This window comes from Bolinopsis microptera, chromosome 12 (assembly GCF_026151205.1).
Source record: "Bolinopsis microptera isolate Bmic1 chromosome 12, MBARI_Bmic_1.0, whole genome shotgun sequence".
NCBI lineage: Eukaryota > Metazoa > Ctenophora > Tentaculata > Lobata > Bolinopsidae > Bolinopsis > Bolinopsis microptera.
The window spans coordinates 283,272-308,051 of NC_087083.1; the positions used below are offsets into that span (position 1 = coordinate 283,272).

General features: G+C 41.3%; 1 protein-coding gene across 1 annotated transcript in view; it reads right to left on the minus strand.

Annotated features, from left to right (window-relative positions):
* Positions 1-24,780, minus strand: part of LOC134824471 (uncharacterized) — a 62,849-nt gene that overhangs the window by 36,828 nt on the left and 1,241 nt on the right. Inside the window, exon 2 of the mRNA XM_063836375.1 lies at positions 24,663-24,775. Within this exon, the coding sequence (XP_063692445.1) occupies positions 24,663-24,775 (113 nt within the window). The remainder of the gene's footprint in view (positions 1-24,662; positions 24,776-24,780) is intronic.

Sequence of the window (24,780 nt, forward strand, 5' to 3'; positions counted from 1 at the left end):
GTGTTCTTATAAAGACAAAACAACAGTGATACCTACCAAGAACTGTTACCTCCTCCATCTTGTTGCAGGAGCACTCAGTGTTCTTATAAAGACAAAACAACAGTGATACCTACCAAGAACTGCTAACTCACCCATCTTGTTGCAGGAGCACTCAGTGTTCTTATAAAGACAAAACAACAGGTATACCTACCAAGAACTGTTACCTCCCCCATCTTGTTGCAGGAGCACTCAGTGTTCTTATAAAGACAAAACAACAGGTATACCTACCAAGAACTGCTAACTCACCCATCTCGTTGCAGGAGCACTCAGTGTTCTTATAAAGACAAAACATCAGGTATACCTACCAAGAACTGCTAACTCACCCATCTTGTTGCAGGAGCACTCAGTGTTCTTATAAAGACAAAACAACAGTGATACCTACCAAGAACTGCTAACTCACCCATCTTGTTGCAGGAGCACTCAATGTTCTTATAAAGACAAAACAACAGTGATACCTACCAAGAACTGCTAACTCACCCATCTTGTTGCAGGAGCACTCAGTGTTCTTATAAAGACAAAACAACAGTGATACCTACCAAGAACTGCTAACTCCTCCATCTTGTTGCAGGAGCACTCAGTGTTCTTATAAAGACAAAACAACAGGTATACCTACCAAGAACTGTTACCTCCCCCATCTTGTTGCAGGAGCACTCAATGTTCTTATAAAGACAAAACAACAGGTATACCTACCAAGAACTGCTAACTCACCCATCTTGTTGCAGGAGCACTCAGTGTTCTTATAAAGACAAAACAACAGTGATACCTACCAAGAACTGCTAACTCCTCCATCTTGTTGCAGGAGCACTCAGTGTTCTTATAAAGACAAAACAACAGGTATACCTACCAAGAACTGTTACCTCCCCCATCTTGTTGCAGGAGCACTCAGTGTTCTTATAAAGACAAAACAACAGTGATACCTACCAAGAACTGTTACCTCCCCCATCTTGTTGCAGGAGCACTCAGTGTTCTTATAAAGACTAACATCAGGTATACCTACCAAGAACTGTTAACTCCTCCATCTTGTTGCAGGAGCACTCAGTGTTCTTATAAAGACAAAACATCAGGTATACCTACCAAGAACTGTTACCTCCTCCATCTTGTTGCAGGAGCACTCAGTGTTCTTATAAAGACAAAACAACAGTGATACCTACCAAGAACTGTTACCTCCTCCATCTTGTTGCAGGAGCACTCAGTGTTCTTATAAAGACAAAACAACAGGTATACCTACCAAGAACTGTTAACTCACCCATCTTGTTGCAGGAGCACTCAGTGTTCTTATAAAGACAAAACATCAGGTATACCTACCAAGAACTGTTAACTCCTCCATCTTGTTGCAGGAGCACTCAGTGTTCTTATAAAGACAAAACAACAGGTATACCTACCAAGAACTGTTACCTCCTCCATCTTGTTGCAGGAGCACTCAGTGTTCTTATAAAGACAAAACAACAGGTATACCTACCAAGAACTGTTAACTCACCCATCTTGTTGCAGGAGCACTCAGTGTTCTTATAAAGACAAAACAACAGGTATACCTACCAAGAACTGTTAACTCCTCCATCTTGTTGCAGGAGCACTCAGTGTTCTTATAAAGACAAAACATCAGGTATACCTACCAAGAACTGTTACCTCCTCCATCTTGTTGCAGGAGCACTCAGTGTTCTTATAAAGACAAAACAACAGTGATACCTACCAAGAACTGCTAACTCACCCATCTTGTTGCAGGAGCACTCAGTGTTCTTATAAAAACAAAACAACAGTGATACCTACCAAGAACTGCTAACTCACCCATCTTGTTGCAGGAGCACTCAGTGTTCTTATAAAGACAAAACAAAAGTGATACCTACCAAGAACTGCTAACTCACCCATCTTGTTGCAGGAGCACTCAGTGTTCTTATAAAGACAAAACAACAGTGATACCTACCAAGAACTGTTAACTCACCCATCTTGTTGCAGGAGCACTCAGTGTTCTTATAAAGACAAAACAACAGGTATACCTACCAAGAACTGTTACCTCCTCCATCTTGTTGCAGGAGCACTCAGTGTTCTTATAAAGACAAAACATCAGGTATACCTACCAAGAACTGTTACCTCCTCCATCTTGTTGCAGGAGCACTCAGTGTTCTTATAAAGACTAACATCAGGTATACCTACCAAGAACTGTTACCTCCTCCATCTTGTTGCAGGAGCACTCAGTGTTCTTATAAAGACAAAACAACAGTGATACCTACCAAGAACTGTTACCTCCTCCATCTTGTTGCAGGAGCACTCAGTGTTCTTATAAAGACAAAACAACAGTGATACCTACCAAGAACCGTTAACTCAACCATCTTGTTGCAGGAGCACTCAGTGTTCTTATAAAGACAAAACAAAAGTGATACCTACCAAGAACTGCTAACTCACCCATCTTGTTGCAGGAGCACTCAGTGTTCTTATAAAGACAAAACAACAGTGATACCTACCAAGAACTGTTACCTCCTCCATCTTGTTGCAGGAGCACTCAGTGTTCTTATAAAGACAAAACAACAGTGATACCTACCAAGAACTGTTACCTCCTCCATCTTGTTGCAGGAGCACTCAGTGTTCTTATAAAGACAAAACAACAGTGATACCTACCAAGAACTGTTAACTCACCCATCTTGTTGCAGGAGCACTCAGTGTTCTTATAAAGACAAAACAACAGGTATACCTACCAAGAACTGTTACCTCCTCCATCTTGTTGCAGGAGCACTCAGTGTTCTTATAAAGACAAAACAACAGTGATACCTACCAAGAACTGTTACCTCCTCCATCTTGTTGCAGGAGCACTCAGTGTTCTTATAAAGACAAAACAACAGTGATACCTACCAAGAACTGTTAACTCCTCCATCTTGTTGCAGGAGCACTCAGTGTTCTTATAAAGACAAAACAACAGTGATACCTACCAAGAACTGTTAACTCCTCCATCTTGTTGCAGGAGCACTCAGTGTTCTTATAAAGACAAAACAAAAGTGATACCTACCAAGAACTGCTAACTCACCCATCTTGTTGCAGGAGCACTCAGTGTTCTTATAAAGACAAAACAACAGTGATACCTACCAAGAACTGTTACCTCCTCCATCTTGTTGCAGGAGCACTCAGTGTTCTTATAAAGACAAAACAACAGTGATACCTACCAAGAACTGTTAACTCACCCATCTTGTTGCAGGAGCACTCAGTGTTCTTATAAAGACAAAACAACAGTGATACCTACCAAGAACTGTTACCTCCTCCATCTTGTTGCAGGAGCACTCAGTGTTCTTATAAAGACAAAACAACAGTGATACCTACCAAGAACTGTTACCTCCTCCATCTTGTTGCAGGAGCACTCAGTGTTCTTATAAAGACAAAACAACAGGTATACCTACCAAGAACTGTTACCTCCTCCATCTTGTTGCAGGAGCACTCAGTGTTCTTATAAAGACAAAACAACAGTGATACCTACCAAGAACTGTTACCTCCTCCATCTTGTTGCAGGAGCACTCAGTGTTCTTATAAAGACTAACATCAGGTATACCTACCAAGAACTGTTACCTCCTCCATCTTGTTGCAGGAGCACTCAGTGTTCTTATAAAGACAAAACAACAGTGATACCTACCAAGAACTGTTAACTCCTCCATCTTGTTGCAGGAGCACTCAGTGTTCTTATAAAGACAAAACATCAGGTATACCTACCAAGAACTGTTAACTCCCCCATCTTGTTGCAGGAGCACTCAGTGTTCTTATAAAGACAAAACATCAGGTATACCTACCAAGAACTGTTAACTCCTCCATCTTGTTGCAGGAGCACTCAGTGTTCTTATAAAGACAAAACATCAGGTATACCTACCAAGAACTGTTAACTCCTCCATCTTGTTGCAGGAGCACTCAGTGTTCTTATAAAGACAAAACAACAGTGATACCTACCAAGAACTGTTACCTCCTCCATCTTGTTGCAGGAGCACTCAGTGTTCTTATAAAGACTAACATCAGGGATACCTACCAAGAACTGTTACCTCCTCCATCTTGTTGCAGGAGCACTCAGTGTTCTTATAAAGACAAAACAACAGTGATACCTACCAAGAACTGTTACCTCCTCCATCTTGTTGCAGGAGCACTCAGTGTTCTTATAAAGACAAAACATCAGTGATACCTACCAAGAACTGTTACCTCCTCCATCTTGTTGCAGGAGCACTCAGTGTTCTTATAAAGACAAAACAACAGTGATACCTACCAAGAACTGTTACCTCCTCCATCTTGTTGCAGGAGCACTCAGTGTTCTTATAAAGACAAAACAACAGGTATACCTACCAAGAACTGTTACCTCCTCCATCTTGTTGCAGGAGCACTCAGTGTTCTTATAAAGACAAAACATCAGTGATACCTACCAAGAACTGTTACCTCCTCCATCTTGTTGCAGGAGCACTCAGTGTTCTTATAAAGACAAAACAACAGTGATACCTACCAAGAACTGTTACCTCCTCCATCTTGTTGCAGGAGCACTCAGTGTTCTTATAAAGACAAAACAACAGGTATACCTACCAAGAACTGTTAACTCACCCATCTTGTTGCAGGAGCACTCAGTGTTCTTATAAAGACAAAACAACAGGTATACCTACCAAGAACTGTTACCTCCCCCATCTTGTTGCAGGAGCACTCAGTGTTCTTATAAAGACAAAACAACAGTGATACCTACCAAGAACTGTTAACTCACCCATCTTGTTGCAGGAGCACTCAGTGTTCTTATAAAGACTAACATCAGGTATACCTACCAAGAACTGTTACCTCCTCCATCTTGTTACAGGAGCACTCAGTGTTCTTATAAAGACAAAACAACAGTGATACCTACCAAGAACTGCTACCTCCTCCATCTTGTTGCAGGAGCACTCAGTGTTCTTATAAAGACTAACATCAGGTATACCTACCAAGAACTGTTACCTCCTCCATCTTGTTGCAGGAGCACTCAGTGTTCTTATAAAGACAAAACAACAGTGATACCTACCAAGAACTGTTACCTCCTCCATCTTGTTGCAGGAGCACTCAGTGTTCTTATAAAGACAAAACAACAGTGATACCTACCAAGAACTGTTACCTCCTCCATCTTGTTACAGGAGCACTCAGTGTTCTTATAAAGACAAAACATCAGGTATACCTACCAAGAACTGTTACCTCCTCCATCTTGTGCAGGAGCACTCAGTGTTCTTATAAAGACAAAACAACAGTGATACCTACCAAGAACTGTTAACTCACCCATCTTGTTGCAGGAGCACTCAGTGTTCTTATAAAGACTAACATCAGGTATACCTACCAAGAACTGTTACCTCCTCCATCTTGTTGCAGGAGCACTCAGTGTTCTTATAAAGACAAAACAACAGTGATACCTACCAAGAACTGTTACCTCCTCCATCTTGTTGCAGGAGCACTCAGTGTTCTTATAAAGACAAAACAACAGTGATACCTACCAAGAACTGTTAACTCCTCCATCTTGTTGCAGGAGCACTCAGTGTTCTTATAAAGACAAAACATCAGGTATACCTACCAAGAACTGTTACCTCCTCCATCTTGTTGCAGGAGCACTCAGTGTTCTTATAAAGACAAAACAACAGTGATACCTACCAAGAACTGTTAACTCACCCATCTTGTTGCAGGAGCACTCAGTGTTCTTATAAAGACTAACATCAGGTATACCTACCAAGAACTGTTACCTCCTCCATCTTGTTGCAGGAGCACTCAGTGTTCTTATAAAGACAAAACAACAGTGATACCTACCAAGAACTGTTACCCTCCTCCATCTTGTTGCAGGAGCACTCAGTGTTCTTATAAAGACAAAACAACAGTGATACCTACCAAGAACTGTTAACTCCTCCATCTTGTTGCAGGAGCACTCAGTGTTCTTATAAAGACAAAACAACAGTGATACCTACCAAGAACTGTTACCTCCTCCATCTTGTTGCAGGAGCACTCAGTGTTCTTATAAAGACAAAACAACAGTGATACCTACCAAGAACTGTTACCTCACCCATCTTGTTGCAGGAGCACTCAGTGTTCTTATAAAGACAAAACAACAGTGATACCTACCAAGAACTGTTACCTCCTCCATCTTGTTGCAGGAGCACTCAGTGTTCTTATAAAGACAAAACAACAGGTATACCTACCAAGAACTGTTAACTCCTCCATCTTGTTGCAGGAGCACTCAGTGTTCTTATAAAGACAAAACAACAGTGATACCTACCAAGAACTGTTACCTCCTCCATCTTGTTGCAGGAGCACTCAGTGTTCTTATAAAGACAAAACAACAGTGATACCTACCAAGAACTGTTAACTCCTCCATCTTGTTGCAGGAGCACTCAGTGTTCTTATAAAGACAAAACATCAGTGATACCTACCAAGAACTGTTACCTCCTCCATCTTGTTGCAGGAGCACTCAGTGTTCTTATAAAGACAAAACAACAGTGATACCTACCAAGAACTGTTAACTCCTCCATCTTGTTGCAGGAGCACTCAGTGTTCTTATAAAGACTAACATCAGGTATACCTACCAAGAACTGTTACCTCCTCCATCTTGTTGCAGGAGCACTCAGTGTTCTTATAAAGACAAAACAACAGTGATACCTACCAAGAACTGTTACCTCCTCCATCTTGTTGCAGGAGCACTCAGTGTTCTTATAAAGACAAAACATCAGGTATACCTACCAAGAACTGTTAACTCCTCCATCTTGTTGCAGGAGCACTCAGTGTTCTTATAAAGACAAAACAACAGTGATACCTACCAAGAACTGTTAACTCCTCCATCTTGTTGCAGGAGCACTCAGTGTTCTTATAAAGACAAAACAACAGTGATACCTACCAAGAACTGTTAACTCCTCCATCTTGTTACAGGAGCACTCAGTGTTCTTATAAAGACAAAACAACAGTGATACCTACCAAGAACTGTTACCTCCTCCATCTTGTTGCAGGAGCACTCAGTGTTCTTATAAAGACTAACATCAGGTATACCTACCAAGAACTGTTACCTCCTCCATCTTGTTGCAGGAGCACTCAGTGTTCTTATAAAGACAAAACAACAGTGATACCTACCAAGAACTGTTACCTCCTCCATCTTGTTGCAGGAGCACTCAGTGTTCTTATAAAGACAAAACATCAGGTATACCTACCAAGAACTGTTAACTCCTCCATCTTGTTGCAGGAGCACTCAGTGTTCTTATAAAGACAAAACAACAGTGATACCTACCAAGAACTGTTAACTCCTCCATCTTGTTGCAGGAGCACTCAGTGTTCTTATAAAGACAAAACAACAGTGATACCTACCAAGAACTGTTACCTCCCCCATCTTGTTGCAGGAGCACTCAGTGTTCTTATAAAGACAAAACAACAGTGATACCTACCAAGAACTGCTTACCTCCTCCATCTTGTTACAGGAGCACTCAGTGTTCTTATAAAGACAAAACAACAGTGATACCTACCAAGAACTGTTACCTCCTCCATCTTGTTACAGGAGCACTCAGTGTTCTTATAAAGACAAAACAACAGTGATACCTACCAAGAACTGTTAACTCCTCCATCTTGTTACAGGAGCACTCAGTGTTCTTATAAAGACAAAACAACAGTGATACCTACCAAGAACTGTTAACTCCTCCATCTTGTTACAGGAGCACTCAGTGTTCTTATAAAGACAAAACAACAGTGATACCTACCAAGAACTGTTACCTCCTCCATCTTGTTGCAGGAGCACTCAGTGTTCTTATAAAGACTAACATCAGGTATACCTACCAAGAACTGTTACCTCCTCCATCTTGTTGCAGGAGCACTCAGTGTTCTTATAAAGACAAAACAACAGTGATACCTACCAAGAACTGTTAACCTCCTCCGTCTTGTTGCAGGAGCACTCAGTGTTCTTATAAAGACAAAACAACAGTGATACCTACCAAGAACTGTTACCTCCTCCATCTTGTTGCAGGAGCACTCAGTGTTCTTATAAAGACTAACATCAGGTATACCTACCAAGAACTGTTACCTCCTCCATCTTGTTGCAGGAGCACTCAGTGTTCTTATAAAGACAAAACAACAGTGATACCTACCAAGAACTGTTACCTCCTCCATCTTGTTGCAGGAGCACTCAGTGTTCTTATAAAGACAAAACAACAGTGATACCTACCAAGAACTGCTAACTCACCCATCTTGTTGCAGGAGCACTCAGTGTTCTTATAAAGACTAACAACAGTGATACCTACCAAGAACTGTTACCTCCTCCATCTTGTTGCAGGAGCACTCAGTGTTCTTATAAAGACAAAACATCAGGTATACCTACCAAGAACTGTTAACTCCTCCATCTTGTTGCAGGAGCACTCAGTGTTCTTATAAAGACAAAACAACAGTGATACCTACCAAGAACTGTTACCTCCTCCATCTTGTTGCAGGAGCACTCAGTGTTCTTATAAAGACAAAACAACAGTGATACCTACCAAGAACTGTTACCTCCTCCATCTTGTTGCAGGAGCACTCAGTGTTCTTATAAAGACAAAACAACAGTGATACCTACCAAGAACTGTTACCTCCTCCATCTTGTTGCAGGAGCACTCAGTGTTCTTATAAAGACTAACATCAGGTATACCTACCAAGAACTGTTACCTCCTCCATCTTGTTGCAGGAGCACTCAGTGTTCTTATAAAGACAAAACATCAGGTATACCTACCAAGAACTGTTACCTCCTCCATCTTGTTGCAGGAGCACTCAGTGTTCTTATAAAGACTAACATCAGGTATACCTACCAAGAACTGTTACCTCCTCCATCTTGTTGCAGGAGCACTCAGTGTTCTTATAAAGACAAAACATCAGGTATACCTACCAAGAACTGTTAACTCCTCCATCTTGTTGCAGGAGCACTCAGTGTTCTTATAAAGACAAAACATCAGTGATACCTACCAAGAACTGCTTACCTCACCCATCTTGTTGCAGGAGCACTCAGTGTTCTTATAAAGACAAAACAACAGGTATACCTACCAAGAACTGTTACCTCCTCCATCTTGTTGCAGGAGCACTCAGTGTTCTTATAAAGACAAAACAACAGTGATACCTACCAAGAACTGTTACCTCCTCCATCTTGTTGCAGGAGCACTCAGTGTTCTTATAAAGACAAAACAACAGTGATACCTACCAAGAACTGTTACCTCCTCCATCTTGTTGCAGGAGCACTCAGTGTTCTTATAAAGACAAAACAACAGTGATACCTACCAAGAACTGTTACCTCCTCCATCTTGTTGCAGGAGCACTCAGTGTTCTTATAAAGACAAACAACAGGTATACCTACCAAGAACTGTTACCTCCTCCATCTTGTTGCAGGAGCACTCAGTGTTCTTATAAAGACAAAACAACAGTGATACCTACCAAGAACTGTTAACTCCTCCATCTTGTTGCAGGAGCACTCAGTGTTCTTATAAAGACAAAACAACAGTGATACCTACCAAGAACTGTTACCTCCTCCATCTTGTTGCAGGAGCACTCAGTGTTCTTATAAAGACAAAACAACAGTGATACCTACCAAGAACTGTTACCTCCTCCATCTTGTTGCAGGAGCACTCAGTGTTCTTATAAAGACAAAACAACAGTGATACCTACCAAGAACTGTTAACTCCTCCCATCTTGTTGCAGGAGCACTCAGTGTTCTTATAAAGACAAAACAACAGTGATACCTACCAAGAACTGTTACCTCCTCCATCTTGTTGCAGGAGCACTCAGTGTTCTTATAAAGACAAAACATCAGTGATACCTACCAAGAACTGTTAACTCCTCCATCTTGTTGCAGGAGCACTCAGTGTTCTTATAAAGACAAAACAACAGTGATACCTACCAAGAACTGTTACCTCCTCCATCTTGTTGCAGGAGCACTCAGTGTTCTTATAAAGACAAAACAACAGTGATACCTACCAAGAACTGTTACCTCCTCCATCTTGTTGCAGGAGCACTCAGTGTTCTTATAAAGACAAAACAACAGTGATACCTACCAAGAACTGTTACCTCCTCCATCTTGTTGCAGGAGCACTCAGTGTTCTTATAAAGACAAAACAACAGTGATACCTACCAAGAACTGTTACCTCCTCCATCTTGTTGCAGGAGCACTCAGTGTTCTTATAAAGACAAAACAACAGGTATACCTACCAAGAACTGTTACCTCCTCCATCTTGTTGCAGGAGCACTCAGTGTTCTTATAAAGACAAAACAACAGTGATACCTACCAAGAACTGTTACCTCCTCCATCTTGTTGCAGGAGCACTCAGTGTTCTTATAAAGACAAAACAACAGTGATACCTACCAAGAACTGTTACCTCCTCCATCTTGTTGCAGGAGCACTCAGTGTTCTTATAAAGACAAAACAACAGTGATACCTACCAAGAACTGTTAACTCCTCCATCTTGTTGCAGGAGCACTCAGTGTTCTTATAAAGACAAAACAACAGTGATACCTACCAAGAACTGTTAACTCCTCCATCTTGTTGCAGGAGCACTCAGTGTTCTTATAAAGACAAAACAACAGGTATACCTACCAAGAACTGTTAACTCCTCCATCTTGTTGCAGGAGCACTCAGTGTTCTTATAAAGACAAAACAACAGTGATACCTACCAAGAACTGTTACCTCCTCCATCTTGTTGCAGGAGCACTCAGTGTTCTTATAAAGACAAAACAACAGTGATACCTACCAAGAACTGTTAACTCCTCCATCTTGTTGCAGGAGCACTCAGTGTTCTTATAAAGACAAAACAACAGTGATACCTACCAAGAACTGTTACCTCCTCCATCTTGTTGCAGGAGCACTCAGTGTTCTTATAAAGACAAAACAACAGGTATACCTACCAAGAACTGTTAACTCCTCCATCTTGTTGCAGGAGCACTCAGTGTTCTTATAAAGACAAAACAACAGTGATACCTACCAAGAACTGTTAACTCCTCCATCTTGTTGCAGGAGCACTCAGTGTTCTTATAAAGACAAAACAACAGTGATACCTACCAAGAACTGTTACCTCCTCCATCTTGTTGCAGGAGCACTCAGTGTTCTTATAAAGACAAAACAACAGTGATACCTACCAAGAACTGTTACCTCCTCCATCTTGTTGCAGGAGCACTCAGTGTTCTTATAAAGACAAAACAACAGGTATACCTACCAAGAACTGTTACCTCCTCCATCTTGTTGCAGGAGCACTCAGTGTTCTTATAAAGACAAAACAACAGTGATACCTACCAAGAACTGTTACCTCCTCCATCTTGTTGCAGGAGCACTCAGTGTTCTTATAAAGACAAAACAACAGTGATACCTACCAAGAACTGTTACCTCCTCCATCTTGTTGCAGGAGCACTCAGTGTTCTTATAAAGACAAAACAACAGTGATACCTACCAAGAACTGTTACCTCCTCCATCTTGTTGCAGGAGCACTCAGTGTTCTTATAAAGACAAAACATCAGGTATACCTACCAAGAACTGTTACCTCCTCCATCTTGTTGCAGGAGCACTCAGTGTTCTTATAAAGACAAAACAACAGTGATACCTACCAAGAACTGTTACCTCCTCCATCTTGTTGCAGGAGCACTCAGTGTTCTTATAAAGACAAAACATCAGGTATACCTACCAAGAACTGTTACCTCCTCCATCTTGTTGCAGGAGCACTCAGTGTTCTTATAAAGACAAAACAACAGTGATACCTACCAAGAACTGTTAACTCCTCCATCTTGTTGCAGGAGCACTCAGTGTTCTTATAAAGACAAAACAACAGTGATACCTACCAAGAACTGTTACCTCCTCCATCTTGTTGCAGGAGCACTCAGTGTTCTTATAAAGACAAACAACAGGTATACCTACCAAGAACTGTTACCTCCTCCATCTTGTTGCAGGAGCACTCAGTGTTCTTATAAAGACAAAACAACAGTGATACCTACCAAGAACTGTTACCTCCTCCATCTTGTTGCAGGAGCACTCAGTGTTCTTATAAAGACTAACAACAGTGATACCTACCAAGAACTGTTACCTCCTCCATCTTGTTGCAGGAGCACTCAGTGTTCTTATAAAGACAAAACAACAGTGATACCTACCAAGAACTGTTAACTCCTCCATCTTGTTGCAGGAGCACTCAGTGTTCTTATAAAGACAAAACAACAGTGATACCTACCAAGAACTGTTAACTCCTCCATCTTGTTGCAGGAGCACTCAGTGTTCTTATAAAGACAAAACAACAGTGATACCTACCAAGAACTGTTACCTCCTCCATCTTGTTGCAGGAGCACTCAGTGTTCTTATAAAGACAAAACAACAGTGATACCTACCAAGAACTGTTACCTCCTCCATCTTGTTGCAGGAGCACTCAGTGTTCTTATAAAGACTAACAACAGGTATACCTACCAAGAACTGTTACCTCCTCCATCTTGTTGCAGGAGCACTCAGTGTTCTTATAAAGACAAAACAACAGGTATACCTACCAAGAACTGTTACCTCCTCCATCTTGTTGCAGGAGCACTCAGTGTTCTTATAAAGACAAAACAACAGTGATACCTACCAAGAACTGTTACCTCCTCCATCTTGTTGCAGGAGCACTCAGTGTTCTTATAAAGACAAAACAACAGTGATACCTACCAAGAACTGTTAACCTCCTCCATCTTGTTGCAGGAGCACTCAGTGTTCTTATAAAGACAAAACAACAGTGATACCTACCAAGAACTGTAACTCACCATCTTGTTGCAGGAGCACTCAGTGTTCTTATAAAGACTAACATCAGGTATACCTACCAAGAACTGTTACCTCCTCCATCTTGTTGCAGGAGCACTCAGTGTTCTTATAAAGACAAAACAACAGGTATACCTACCAAGAACTGTTACCTCCTCCATCTTGTTGCAGGAGCACTCAGTGTTCTTATAAAGACAAAACAACAGTGATACCTACCAAGAACTGTTAACTCCTCCATCTTGTTGCAGGAGCACTCAGTGTTCTTATAAAGACAAAACAACAGTGATACCTACCAAGAACTGTTACCTCACCCATCTTGTTGCAGGAGCACTCAGTGTTCTTATAAAGACAAAACAACAGTGATACCTACCAAGAACTGTTACCTCCTCCATCTTGTTGCAGGAGCACTCAGTGTTCTTATAAAGACAAAACATCAGGTATACCTACCAAGAACTGCTAACTCCTCCATCTTGTTGCAGGAGCACTCAGTGTTCTTATAAAGACAAAACAACAGGTATACCTACCAAGAACTGTTACCTCCTCCATCTTGTTGCAGGAGCACTCAGTGTTCTTATAAAGACAAAACAACAGTGATACCTACCAAGAACTGTTAACTCCTCCATCTTGTTGCAGGAGCACTCAGTGTTCTTATAAAGACAAAACAACAGGTATACCTACCAAGAACTGTTAACTCCTCCATCTTGTTGCAGGAGCACTCAGTGTTCTTATAAAGACAAAACAACAGTGATACCTACCAAGAACTGTTAACTCACCCATCTTGTTGCAGGAGCACTCAGTGTTCTTATAAAGACAAAACAACAGGTATACCTACCAAGAACTGTTAACTCACCCATCTTGTTGCAGGAGCACTCAGTGTTCTTATAAAGACAAAACAACAGGTATACCTACCAAGAACTGTTACCTCCTCCATCTTGTTGCAGGAGCACTCAGTGTTCTTATAAAGACAAAACAACAGGTATACCTACCAAGAACTGTTACCTCCTCCATCTTGTTGCAGGAGCACTCAGTGTTCTTATAAAGACAAAACATCAGGTATACCTACCAAGAACTGTTACCTCCTCCATCTTGTTGCAGGAGCACTCAGTGTTCTTATAAAGACAAAACAACAGGTATACCTACCAAGAACTGTTACCTCCTCCATCTTGTTGCAGGAGCACTCAGTGTTCTTATAAAGACTAACATCAGGTATACCTACCAAGAACTGTTACCTCCTCCATCTTGTTGCAGGAGCACTCAGTGTTCTTATAAAGACTAACATCAGGTATACCTACCAAGAACTGTTACCTCCTCCATCTTGTTGCAGGAGCACTCAGTGTTCTTATAAAGACAAAACAACAGGTATACCTACCAAGAACTGCTAACTCCTCCATCTTGTTGCAGGAGCACTCAGTGTTCTTATAAAGACTAACATCAGGTATACCTACCAAGAACTGTTACCTCCTCCATCTTGTTGCAGGAGCACTCAGTGTTCTTATAAAGACTAACATCAGGTATACCTACCAAGAACTGTTACCTCCTCCATCTTGTTGCAGGAGCACTCAGTGTTCTTATAAAGACAAAACAACAGGTATACCTACCAAGAACTGTTACCTCCTCCATCTTGTTGCAGGAGCACTCAGTGTTCTTATAAAGACAAAACAACAGTGATACCTACCAAGAACTGTTAACTCCTCCATCTTGTTGCAGGAGCACTCAGTGTTCTTATAAAGACTAACATCAGGTATACCTACCAAGAACTGTTACCTCCTCCATCTTGTTGCAGGAGCACTCAGTGTTCTTATAAAGACAAAACAACAGGTATACCTACCAAGAACTGTTAACTCCTCCATCTTGTTGCAGGAGCACTCAGTGTTCTTATAAAGACAAAACAACAGTGATACCTACCAAGAACTGTTACCTCACCCATCTTGTTGCAGGAGCACTCAGTGTTCTTATAAAGACAAAACAACAGGTATACCTACCAAGAACTGTTACCTCCTCCATCTTGTTGCAGGAGCACTCAGTGTTCTTATAAAGACAAAACAACAGGTATACCTACCAAGAACTGTTAACTCCTCCATCTTGTTGCAGGAGCACTCAGTGTTCTTATAAAGACAAAACAACAGTGATACCTACCAAGAACTGTTACCTCACCCATCTTGTTGCAGGAGCACTCAGTGTTCTTATAAAGACAAAACAACAGTGATACCTACCAAGAACTGTTAACTCACCCATCTTGTTGCAGGAGCACTCAGTGTTCTTATAAAGACTAACATCAGGTATACCTACCAAGAACTGTTAACTCCTCCATCTTGTTGCAGGAGCACTCAGTGTTCTTATAAAGACTAAACATCAGGTATACCTACCAAGAACTGTTACCTCCTCCATCTTGTTGCAGGAGCACTCAGTGTTCTTATAAAGACTAACAACAGGTATACCTACCAAGAACTGCTAACTCACCCATCTTGTTGCAGGAGCACTCAGTGTTCTTATAAAGACAAAACATCAGGTATACCTACCAAGAACTGTTACCTCCTCCATCTTGTTGCAGGAGCACTCAGTGTTCTTATAAAGACTAACATCAGGTATACCTACCAAGAACTGTTACCTCCTCCATCTTGTTGCAGGAGCACTCAGTGTTCTTATAAAGACAAAACAACAGTGATACCTACCAAGAACTGTTACCTCCTCCATCTTGTTGCAGGAGCACTCAGTGTTCTTATAAAGACAAAACAACAGTGATACCTACCAAGAACTGTTACCTCCTCCATCTTGTTGCAGGAGCACTCAGTGTTCTTATAAAGACTAACATCAGGTATACCTACCAAGAACTGTTAACTCCTCCATCTTGTTGCAGGAGCACTCAGTGTTCTTATAAAGACAAAACAACAGTGATACCTACCAAGAACTGTTAACTCACCCATCTTGTTACAGGAGCACTCAGTGTTCTTATAAAGACAAAACAACAGTGATACCTACCAAGAACTGTTACCTCCTCCATCTTGTTGCAGGAGCACTCAGTGTTCTTATAAAGACAAACATCAGGTATACCTACCAAGAACTGTTAACTCACCCATCTTGTTGCAGGAGCACTCAGTGTTCTTATAAAGACAAAACATCAGGTATACCTACCAAGAACTGTTACCTCCTCCATCTTGTTGCAGGAGCACTCAGTGTTCTTATAAAGACAAAACAACAGTGATACCTACCAAGAACTGTTACCTCCTCCATCTTGTTGCAGGAGCACTCAGTGTTCTTATAAAGACAAAACAACAGTGATACCTACCAAGAACTGTTACCTCCTCCATCTTGTTACAGGAGCACTCAGTGTTCTTATAAAGACAAAACAACAGTGATACCTACCAAGAACTGTTACCTCCTCCATCTTGTTGCAGGAGCACTCAGTGTTCTTATAAAGACAAAACAACAGGTATACCTACCAAGAACTGTTACCTCCTCCATCTTGTTGCAGGAGCACTCAGTGTTCTTATAAAGACAAAACAACAGTGATACCTACCAAGAACTGTTACCTCCTCCATCTTGTTGCAGGAGCACTCAGTGTTCTTATAAAGACAAAACAACAGGTATACCTACCAAGAACTGTTACCTCCTCCATCTTGTTGCAGGAGCACTCAGTGTTCTTATAAAGACAAAACAACAGTGATACCTACCAAGAACTGTTAACTCCTCCATCTTGTTGCAGGAGCACTCAGTGTTCTTATAAAGACAAAACAACAGTGATACCTACCAAGAACTGTTAACTCACCCATCTTGTTGCAGGAGCACTCAGTGTTCTTATAAAGACAAAACAACAGTGATACCTACCAAGAACTGTTAACTCACCCATCTTGTTGCAGGAGCACTCAGTGTTCTTATAAAGACAAAACATCAGGTATACCTACCAAGAACTGTTACCTCCTCCATCTTGTTGCAGGAGCACTCAGTGTTCTTATAAAGACAAAACATCAGGTATACCTACCAAGAACTGTTACCTCCTCCATCTTGTTGCAGGAGCACTCAGTGTTCTTATAAAGACAAAACAACAGTGATACCTACCAAGAACTGTTAACTCCTCCATCTTGTTGCAGGAGCACTCAGTGTTCTTATAAAGACAAAACAACAGGTATACCTACCAAGAACTGTTAACTCCTCCATCTTGTTGCAGGAGCACTCAGTGTTCTTATAAAGACAAAACAACAGTGATACCTACCAAGAACTGTTACCTCCTCCATCTTGTTGCAGGAGCACTCAGTGTTCTTATAAAGACAAAACATCAGGTATACCTACCAAGAACTGTTACCTCCTCCATCTTGTTGCAGGAGCACTCAGTGTTCTTATAAAGACAAAACAACAGTGATACCTACCAAGAACTGTTACCTCCTCCATCTTGTTGCAGGAGCACTCAGTGTTCTTATAAAGACAAAACAACAGTGATACCTACCAAGAACTGTTACCTCCTCCATCTTGTTGCAGGAGCACTCAGTGTTCTTATAAAGACAAAACAACAGGTATACCTACCAAGAACTGTTACCTCCTCCATCTTGTTGCAGGAGCACTCAGTGTTCTTATAAAGACAAAACAACAGTGATACCTACCAAGAACTGTTACCTCCTCCATCTTGTTGCAGGAGCACTCAGTGTTCTTATAAAGACAAAACAACAGTGATACCTACCAAGAACTGTTACCTCCTCCATCTTGTTGCAGGAGCACTCAGTGTTCTTATAAAGACAAAACAACAGTGATACCTACCAAGAACTGTTACCTCCTCCATCTTGTTGCAGGAGCACTCAGTGTTCTTATAAAGACAAAACAACAGTGATACCTACCAAGAACTGTTACCTCCTCCATCTTGTTGCAGGAGCACTCAGTGTTCTTATAAAGACAAAACAACAGTGATACCTACCAAGAACTGTTACCTCCTCCATCTTGTTGCAGGAGCACTCAGTGTTCTTATAAAGACAAAACATCAGGTATACCTACCAAGAACTGTTACCTCCTCCATCTTGTTGCAGGAGCACTCAGTGTTCTTATAAAGACAAAACAACAGTGATACCTACCAAGAACTGTTACCTCCTCCATCTTGTTGCAGGAGCACTCAGTGTTCTTATAAAGACAAAACAACAGTGATACCTACCAAGAACTGTTACCTCCTCCATCTTGTTGCAGGAGCACTCAGTGTTCTTATAAAGACAAAACAACAGTGATACCTACCAAGAACTGTTACCTCCTCCATCTTGTTGCAGGAGCACTCAGTGTTCTTATAAAGACAAAACAACAGTGATACCTACCAAGAACTGTTAACTCCTCCATCTTGTTGCAGGAGCACTCAGTGTTCTTATAAAGACAAAACAACAGTGATACCTACCAAGAACTGTTACCTCCTCCATCTTGTTGCAGGAGCACTCAGTGTTCTTATAAAGACAAAACAACAGTGATACCTACCAAGAACTGTTACCTCCTCCATCTTGTTGCAGGAGCACTCAGTGTTCTTATAAAGACAAAACAACAGGTATACCTACCAAGAACTGTTACCTCCTCCATCTTGTTGCAGGAGCACTCAGTGTTCTTATAAAGACAAAACAACAGTGATACCTACCAAGAACTGTTACCTCCTCCATCTTGTTGCAGGAGCACTCAGTGTTCTTATAAAGACAAAACAACAGGTATACCTACCAAGAACTGTTACCTCCTCCATCTTGTTGCAGGAGCACTCAGTGTTCTTATAAAGACAAAACAACAGTGATACCTACCAAGAACTGTTACCTCCTCCATCTTGTTGCAGGAGCACTCAGTGTTCTTATAAAGACAAAACAACAGGTATACCTACCAAGAACTGTTAACTCCTCCATCTTGTTGCAGGAGCACTCAGTGTTCTTATAAAGACAAAACAACAGGTATACCTACCAAGAACTGTTACCTCCTCCATCTTGTTGCAGGAGCACTCAGTGTTCTTATAAAGACAAACATCAGGTATACCTACCAAGAACTGTTACCTCCTCCATCTTGTTGCAGGAGCACTCAGTGTTCTTATAAAGACAAAACAACAGTGATACCTACCAAGAACTGTTAACTCCTCCATCTTGTTGCAGGAGCACTCAGTGTTCTTATAAAGACAAAACAACAGTGATACCTACCAAGAACTGTTACCTCCTCCATCTTGTTGCAGGAGCACTCAGTGTTCTTATAAAGACAAAACAACAGTGATACCTACCAAGAACTGTTACCTCCTCCATCTTGTTGCAGGAGCACTCAGTGTTCTTATAAAGACAAAACAACAGTGATACCTACCAAGAACTGTTACCTCCTCCATCTTGTTGCAGGAGCACTCAGTGTTCTTATAAAGACAAAACAACAGTGATACCTACCAAGAACTGTTACCTCCTCCATCTTGTTGCAGGAGCACTCAGTGTTCTTATAAAGACAAAACAACAGTGATACCTACCAAGAACTGTTACCTCCTCCATCTTGTTGCAGGAGCACTCAGTGTTCTTATAAAGACAAAACAACAGGTATACCTACCAAGAACTGTTACCTCCTCCATCTTGTTGCAGGAGCACTCAGTGTTCTTATAAAGACAAAACAACAGTGATACCTACCAAGAACTGTTACCTCCTCCATCTTGTTGCAGGAGCACTCAGTGTTCTTATAAAGACAAAACAACAGTGATACCTACCAAGAACTGTTACCTCCTCCATCTTGTTGCAGGAGCACTCAGTGTTCTTATAAAGACAAAACAACAGTGATACCTACCAAGAACTGTTACCTCCTCCATCTTGTTGCAGGAGCACTCAGTGTTCTTATAAAGACAAAACAACAGTGATACCTACCAAGAACTGTTACCTCCTCCATCTTGTTGCAGGAGCACTCAGTGTTCTTATAAAGACAAAACAACAGTGATACCTACCAAGAACTGTTACCTCCTCCATCTTGTTGCAGGAGCACTCAGTGTTCTTATAAAGACAAACATCAGGTATACCTACCAAGAACTGTTACCTCCTCCATCTTGTTGCAGGAGCACTCAGTGTTCTTATAAAGACAAAACAACAGTGATACCTACCAAGAACTGTTACCTCCTCCATCTTGTTGCAGGAGCACTCAGTGTTCTTATAAAGACAAAACAACAGTGATACCTACCAAGAACTGTTACCTCCTCCATCTTGTTGCAGGAGCACTCAGTGTTCTTATAAAGACAAAACAACAGTGATACCTACCAAGAACTGTTACCTCCTCCATCTTGTTGCAGGAGCACTCAGTGTTCTTATAAAGACAAAACAACAGTGATACCTACCAAGAACTGTTACCTCCTCCATCTTGTTGCAGGAGCACTCAGTGTTCTTATAAAGACAAAACAACAGTGATACCTACCAAGAACTGTTAACTCACCCATCTTGTTGCAGGAGCACTCAGTGTTCTTATAAAGACAAAACAACAGTGATACCTACCAAGAACTGTTACCTCCTCCATCTTGTTGCAGGAGCACTCAGTGTTCTTATAAAGACAAAACAACAGTGATACCTACCAAGAACTGTTACCTCCTCCATCTTGTTGCAGGAGCACTCAGTGTTCTTATAAAGACAAAACAACAGTGATACCTACCAAGAACTGTTACCTCCTCCATCTTGTTGCAGGAGCACTCAGTGTTCTTATAAAGACAAAACAACAGTGATACCTACCAAGAACTGTTACCTCCTCCATCTTGTTGCAGGAGCACTCAGTGTTCTTATAAAGACAAAACAACAGTGATACCTACCAAGAACTGTTACCTCCTCCATCTTGTTGCAGGAGCACTCAGTGTTCTTATAAAGACAAAACAACAGTGATACCTACCAAGAACTGTTACCTCCTCCATCTTGTTGCAGGAGCACTCAGTGTTCTTATAAAGACAAAACAACAGTGATACCTACCAAGAACTGTTACCTCCTCCATCTTGTTGCAGGAGCACTCAGTGTTCTTATAAAGACAAAACAACAGTGATACCTACCAAGAACTGTTACCTCCTCCATCTTGTTGCAGGAGCACTCAGTGTTCTTATAAAGACAAAACAACAGTGATACCTACCAAGAACTGTTACCTCCTCCATCTTGTTGCAGGAGCACTCAGTGTTCTTATAAAGACAAAACAACAGTGATACCTACCAAGAACTGTTAACTCCTCCATCTTGTTGCAGGAGCACTCAGTGTTCTTATAAAGACAAAACAACAGTGATACCTACCAAGAACTGTTACCTCCTCCATCTTGTTGCAGGAGCACTCAGTGTTCTTATAAAGACAAAACAACAGTGATACCTACCAAGAACTGTTACCTCCTCCATCTTGTTGCAGGAGCACTCAGTGTTCTTATAAAGACAAAACAACAGTGATACCTACCAAGAACTGTTACCTCCTCCATCTTGTTGCAGGAGCACTCAGTGTTCTTATAAAGACAAAACAACAGGTATACCTACCAAGAACTGTTACCTCCTCCATCTTGTTGCAGGAGCACTCAGTGTTCTTATAAAGACAAAACAACAGTGATACCTACCAAGAACTGTTACCTCCTCCATCTTGTTGCAGGAGCACTCAGTGTTCTTATAAAGACTAACATCAGGTATACCTACCAAGAACTGTTACCTCCTCCATCTTGTTGCAGGAGCACTCAGTGTTCTTATAAAGACAAAACAACAGTGATACCTACCAAGAACTGTTACCTCCTCCATCTTGTTGCAGGAGCACTCAGTGTTCTTATAAAGACAAAACAACAGGTATACCTACCAAGAACTGTTAACTCCTCCATCTTGTTGCAGGAGCACTCAGTGTTCTTATAAAGACAAAACAACAGTGATACCTACCAAGAACTGTTACCTCCTCCATCTTGTTGCAGGAGCACTCAGTGTTCTTATAAAGACAAAACAACAGTGATACCTACCAAGAACTGTTACCTCCTCCATCTTGTTGCAGGAGCACTCAGTGTTCTTATAAAGACAAAACAACAGTGATACCTACCAAGAACTGTTACCTCCTCCATCTTGTTGCAGGAGCACTCAGTGTTCTTATAAAGACAAAACAACAGTGATACCTACCAAGAACTGTTACCTCCTCCATCTTGTTGCAGGAGCACTCAGTGTTCTTATAAAGACAAAACATCAGGTATACCTACCAAGAACTGTTAACTCCTCCATCTTGTTGCAGGAGCACTCAGTGTTCTTATAAAGACAAAACAACAGTGATACCTACCAAGAACTGTTACCTCCTCCATCTTGTTGCAGGAGCACTCAGTGTTCTTATAAAGACAAAACAACAGTGATACCTACCAAGAACTGTTACCTCCTCCATCTTGTTGCAGGAGCACTCAGTGTTCTTATAAAGACAAAACAACAGTGATACCTACCAAGAACTGTTACCTCCTCCATCTTGTTGCAGGAGCACTCAGTGTTCTTATAAAGACAAAACAACAGTGATACCTACCAAGAACTGTTACCTCCTCCATCTTGTTGCAGGAGCACTCAGTGTTCTTATAAAGACAAAACAACAGGTATACCTACCAAGAACTGTTACCTCCTCCATCTTGTTGCAGGAGCACTCAGTGTTCTTATAAAGACAAACATCAGGTATACCTACCAAGAACTGTTACCTCCTCCATCTTGTTGCAGGAGCACTCAGTGTTCTTATAAAGACAAAACAACAGTGATACCTACCAAGAACTGTTACCTCCTCCATCTTGTTGCAGGAGCACTCAGTGTTCTTATAAAGACAAAACAACAGTGATACCTACCAAGAACTGTTACCTCCTCCATCTTGTTGCAGGAGCACTCAGTGTTCTTATAAAGACAAAACAACAGTGATACCTACCAAGAACTGTTACCTCCTCCATCTTGTTGCAGGAGCACTCAGTGTTCTTATAAAGACAAAACAACAGTGATACCTACCAAGAACTGTTACCTCCTCCATCTTGTTGCAGGAGCACTCAGTGTTCTTATAAAGACAAAACAACAGTGATACCTACCAAGAACTGTTACCTCCTCCATCTTGTTGCAGGAGCACTCAGTGTTCTTATAAAGACAAAACAACAGGTATACCTACCAAGAACTGTTAACTCCTCCATCTTGTTGCAGGAGCACTCAGTGTTCTTATAAAGACAAAACAACAGTGATACCTACCAAGAACTGTTACCTCCTCCATCTTCTTACAGGAGCACTCAGTGTTCTTATAAAGACAAAACATCAGGTATACCTACCAAGAACTGTTAACTCACCCATCTTGTTGCAGGAGCACTCAGTGTTCTTATAAAGACAAAACAACAGTGATACCTACCAAGAACTGCTACCTCCTCCATCTTGTTGCAGGAGCACTCAGTGTTCTTATAAAGACTAACATCAGGTATACCTACCAAGAACTGTTACCTCCTCCATCTTGTTGCAGGAGCACTCAGTGTTCTTATAAAGACAAAACAACAGTGATACCTACCAAGAACTGTTACCTCCTCCATCTTGTTGCAGGAGCACTCAGTGTTCTTATAAAGACAAAACAACAGTGATACCTACCAAGAACTGTTACCTCCTCCATCTTGTTGCAGGAGCACTCAGTGTTCTTATAAAGACAAAACAACAGTGATACCTACCAAGAACTGTTACCTCCTCCATCTTGTTGCAGGAGCACTCAGTGTTCTTATAAAGACAAAACAACAGTGATACCTACCAAGAACTGTTACCTCCTCCATCTTGTTGCAGGAGCACTCAGTGTTCTTATAAAGACAAAACATCAGGTATACCTACCAAGAACTGTTAACTCCTCCATCTTGTTGCAGGAGCACTCAGTGTTCTTATAAAGACAAAACAACAGTGATACCTACCAAGAACTGTTACCTCCTCCATCTTGTTGCAGGAGCACTCAGTGTTCTTATAAAGACAAAACATCAGGTATACCTACCAAGAACTGTTACCTCCTCCATCTTGTTGCAGGAGCACTCAGTGTTCTTATAAAGACAAAACAACAGTGATACCTACCAAGAACTGTTACCTCCTCCATCTTGTTGCAGGAGCACTCAGTGTTCTTATAAAGACAAAACAACAGTGATACCTACCAAGAACTGTTACCTCCTCCATCTTGTTGCAGGAGCACTCAGTGTTCTTATAAAGACAAAACAACAGTGATACCTACCAAGAACTGTTACCTCCTCCATCTTGTTGCAGGAGCACTCAGTGTTCTTATAAAGACAAAACAACAGTGATACCTACCAAGAACTGTTACCTCCTCCATCTTGTTGCAGGAGCACTCAGTGTTCTTATAAAGACAAAACAACAGTGATACCTACCAAGAACTGTTAACTCCTCCATCTTGTTGCAGGAGCACTCAGTGTTCTTATAAAGACAAAACAACAGTGATACCTACCAAGAACTGTTACCTCCTCCATCTTGTTGCAGGAGCACTCAGTGTTCTTATAAAGACAAAACAACAGTGATACCTACCAAGAACTGTTACCTCCTCCATCTTGTTGCAGGAGCACTCAGTGTTCTTATAAAGACAAAACAACAGTGATACCTACCAAGAACTGTTACCTCCTCCATCTTGTTGCAGGAGCACTCAGTGTTCTTATAAAGACAAAACAACAGTGATACCTACCAAGAACTGTTACCTCCTCCATCTTGTTGCAGGAGCACTCAGTGTTCTTATAAAGACAAAACAACAGTGATACCTACCAAGAACTGCTAACTCACCCATCTTGTTGCAGGAGCACTCAGTGTTCTTATAAAGACAAAACAACAGTGATACCTACCAAGAACTGTTAACTCCTCCATCTTGTTGCAGGAGCACTCAGTGTTCTTATAAAGACAAAACAACAGTGATACCTACCAAGAACTGTTAACTCCTCCATCTTGTTGCAGGAGCACTCAGTGTTCTTATAAAGACAAAACAACAGTGATACCTACCAAGAACTGTTAACTCACCCATCTTGTTGCAGGAGCACTCAGTGTTCTTATAAAGACAAACATCAGGTCTGAAGTGTAGGACTGGAATGTTCTTACCCGGCCCACACCAGAACAGTGTGGTGTTGTGCTCACTGAG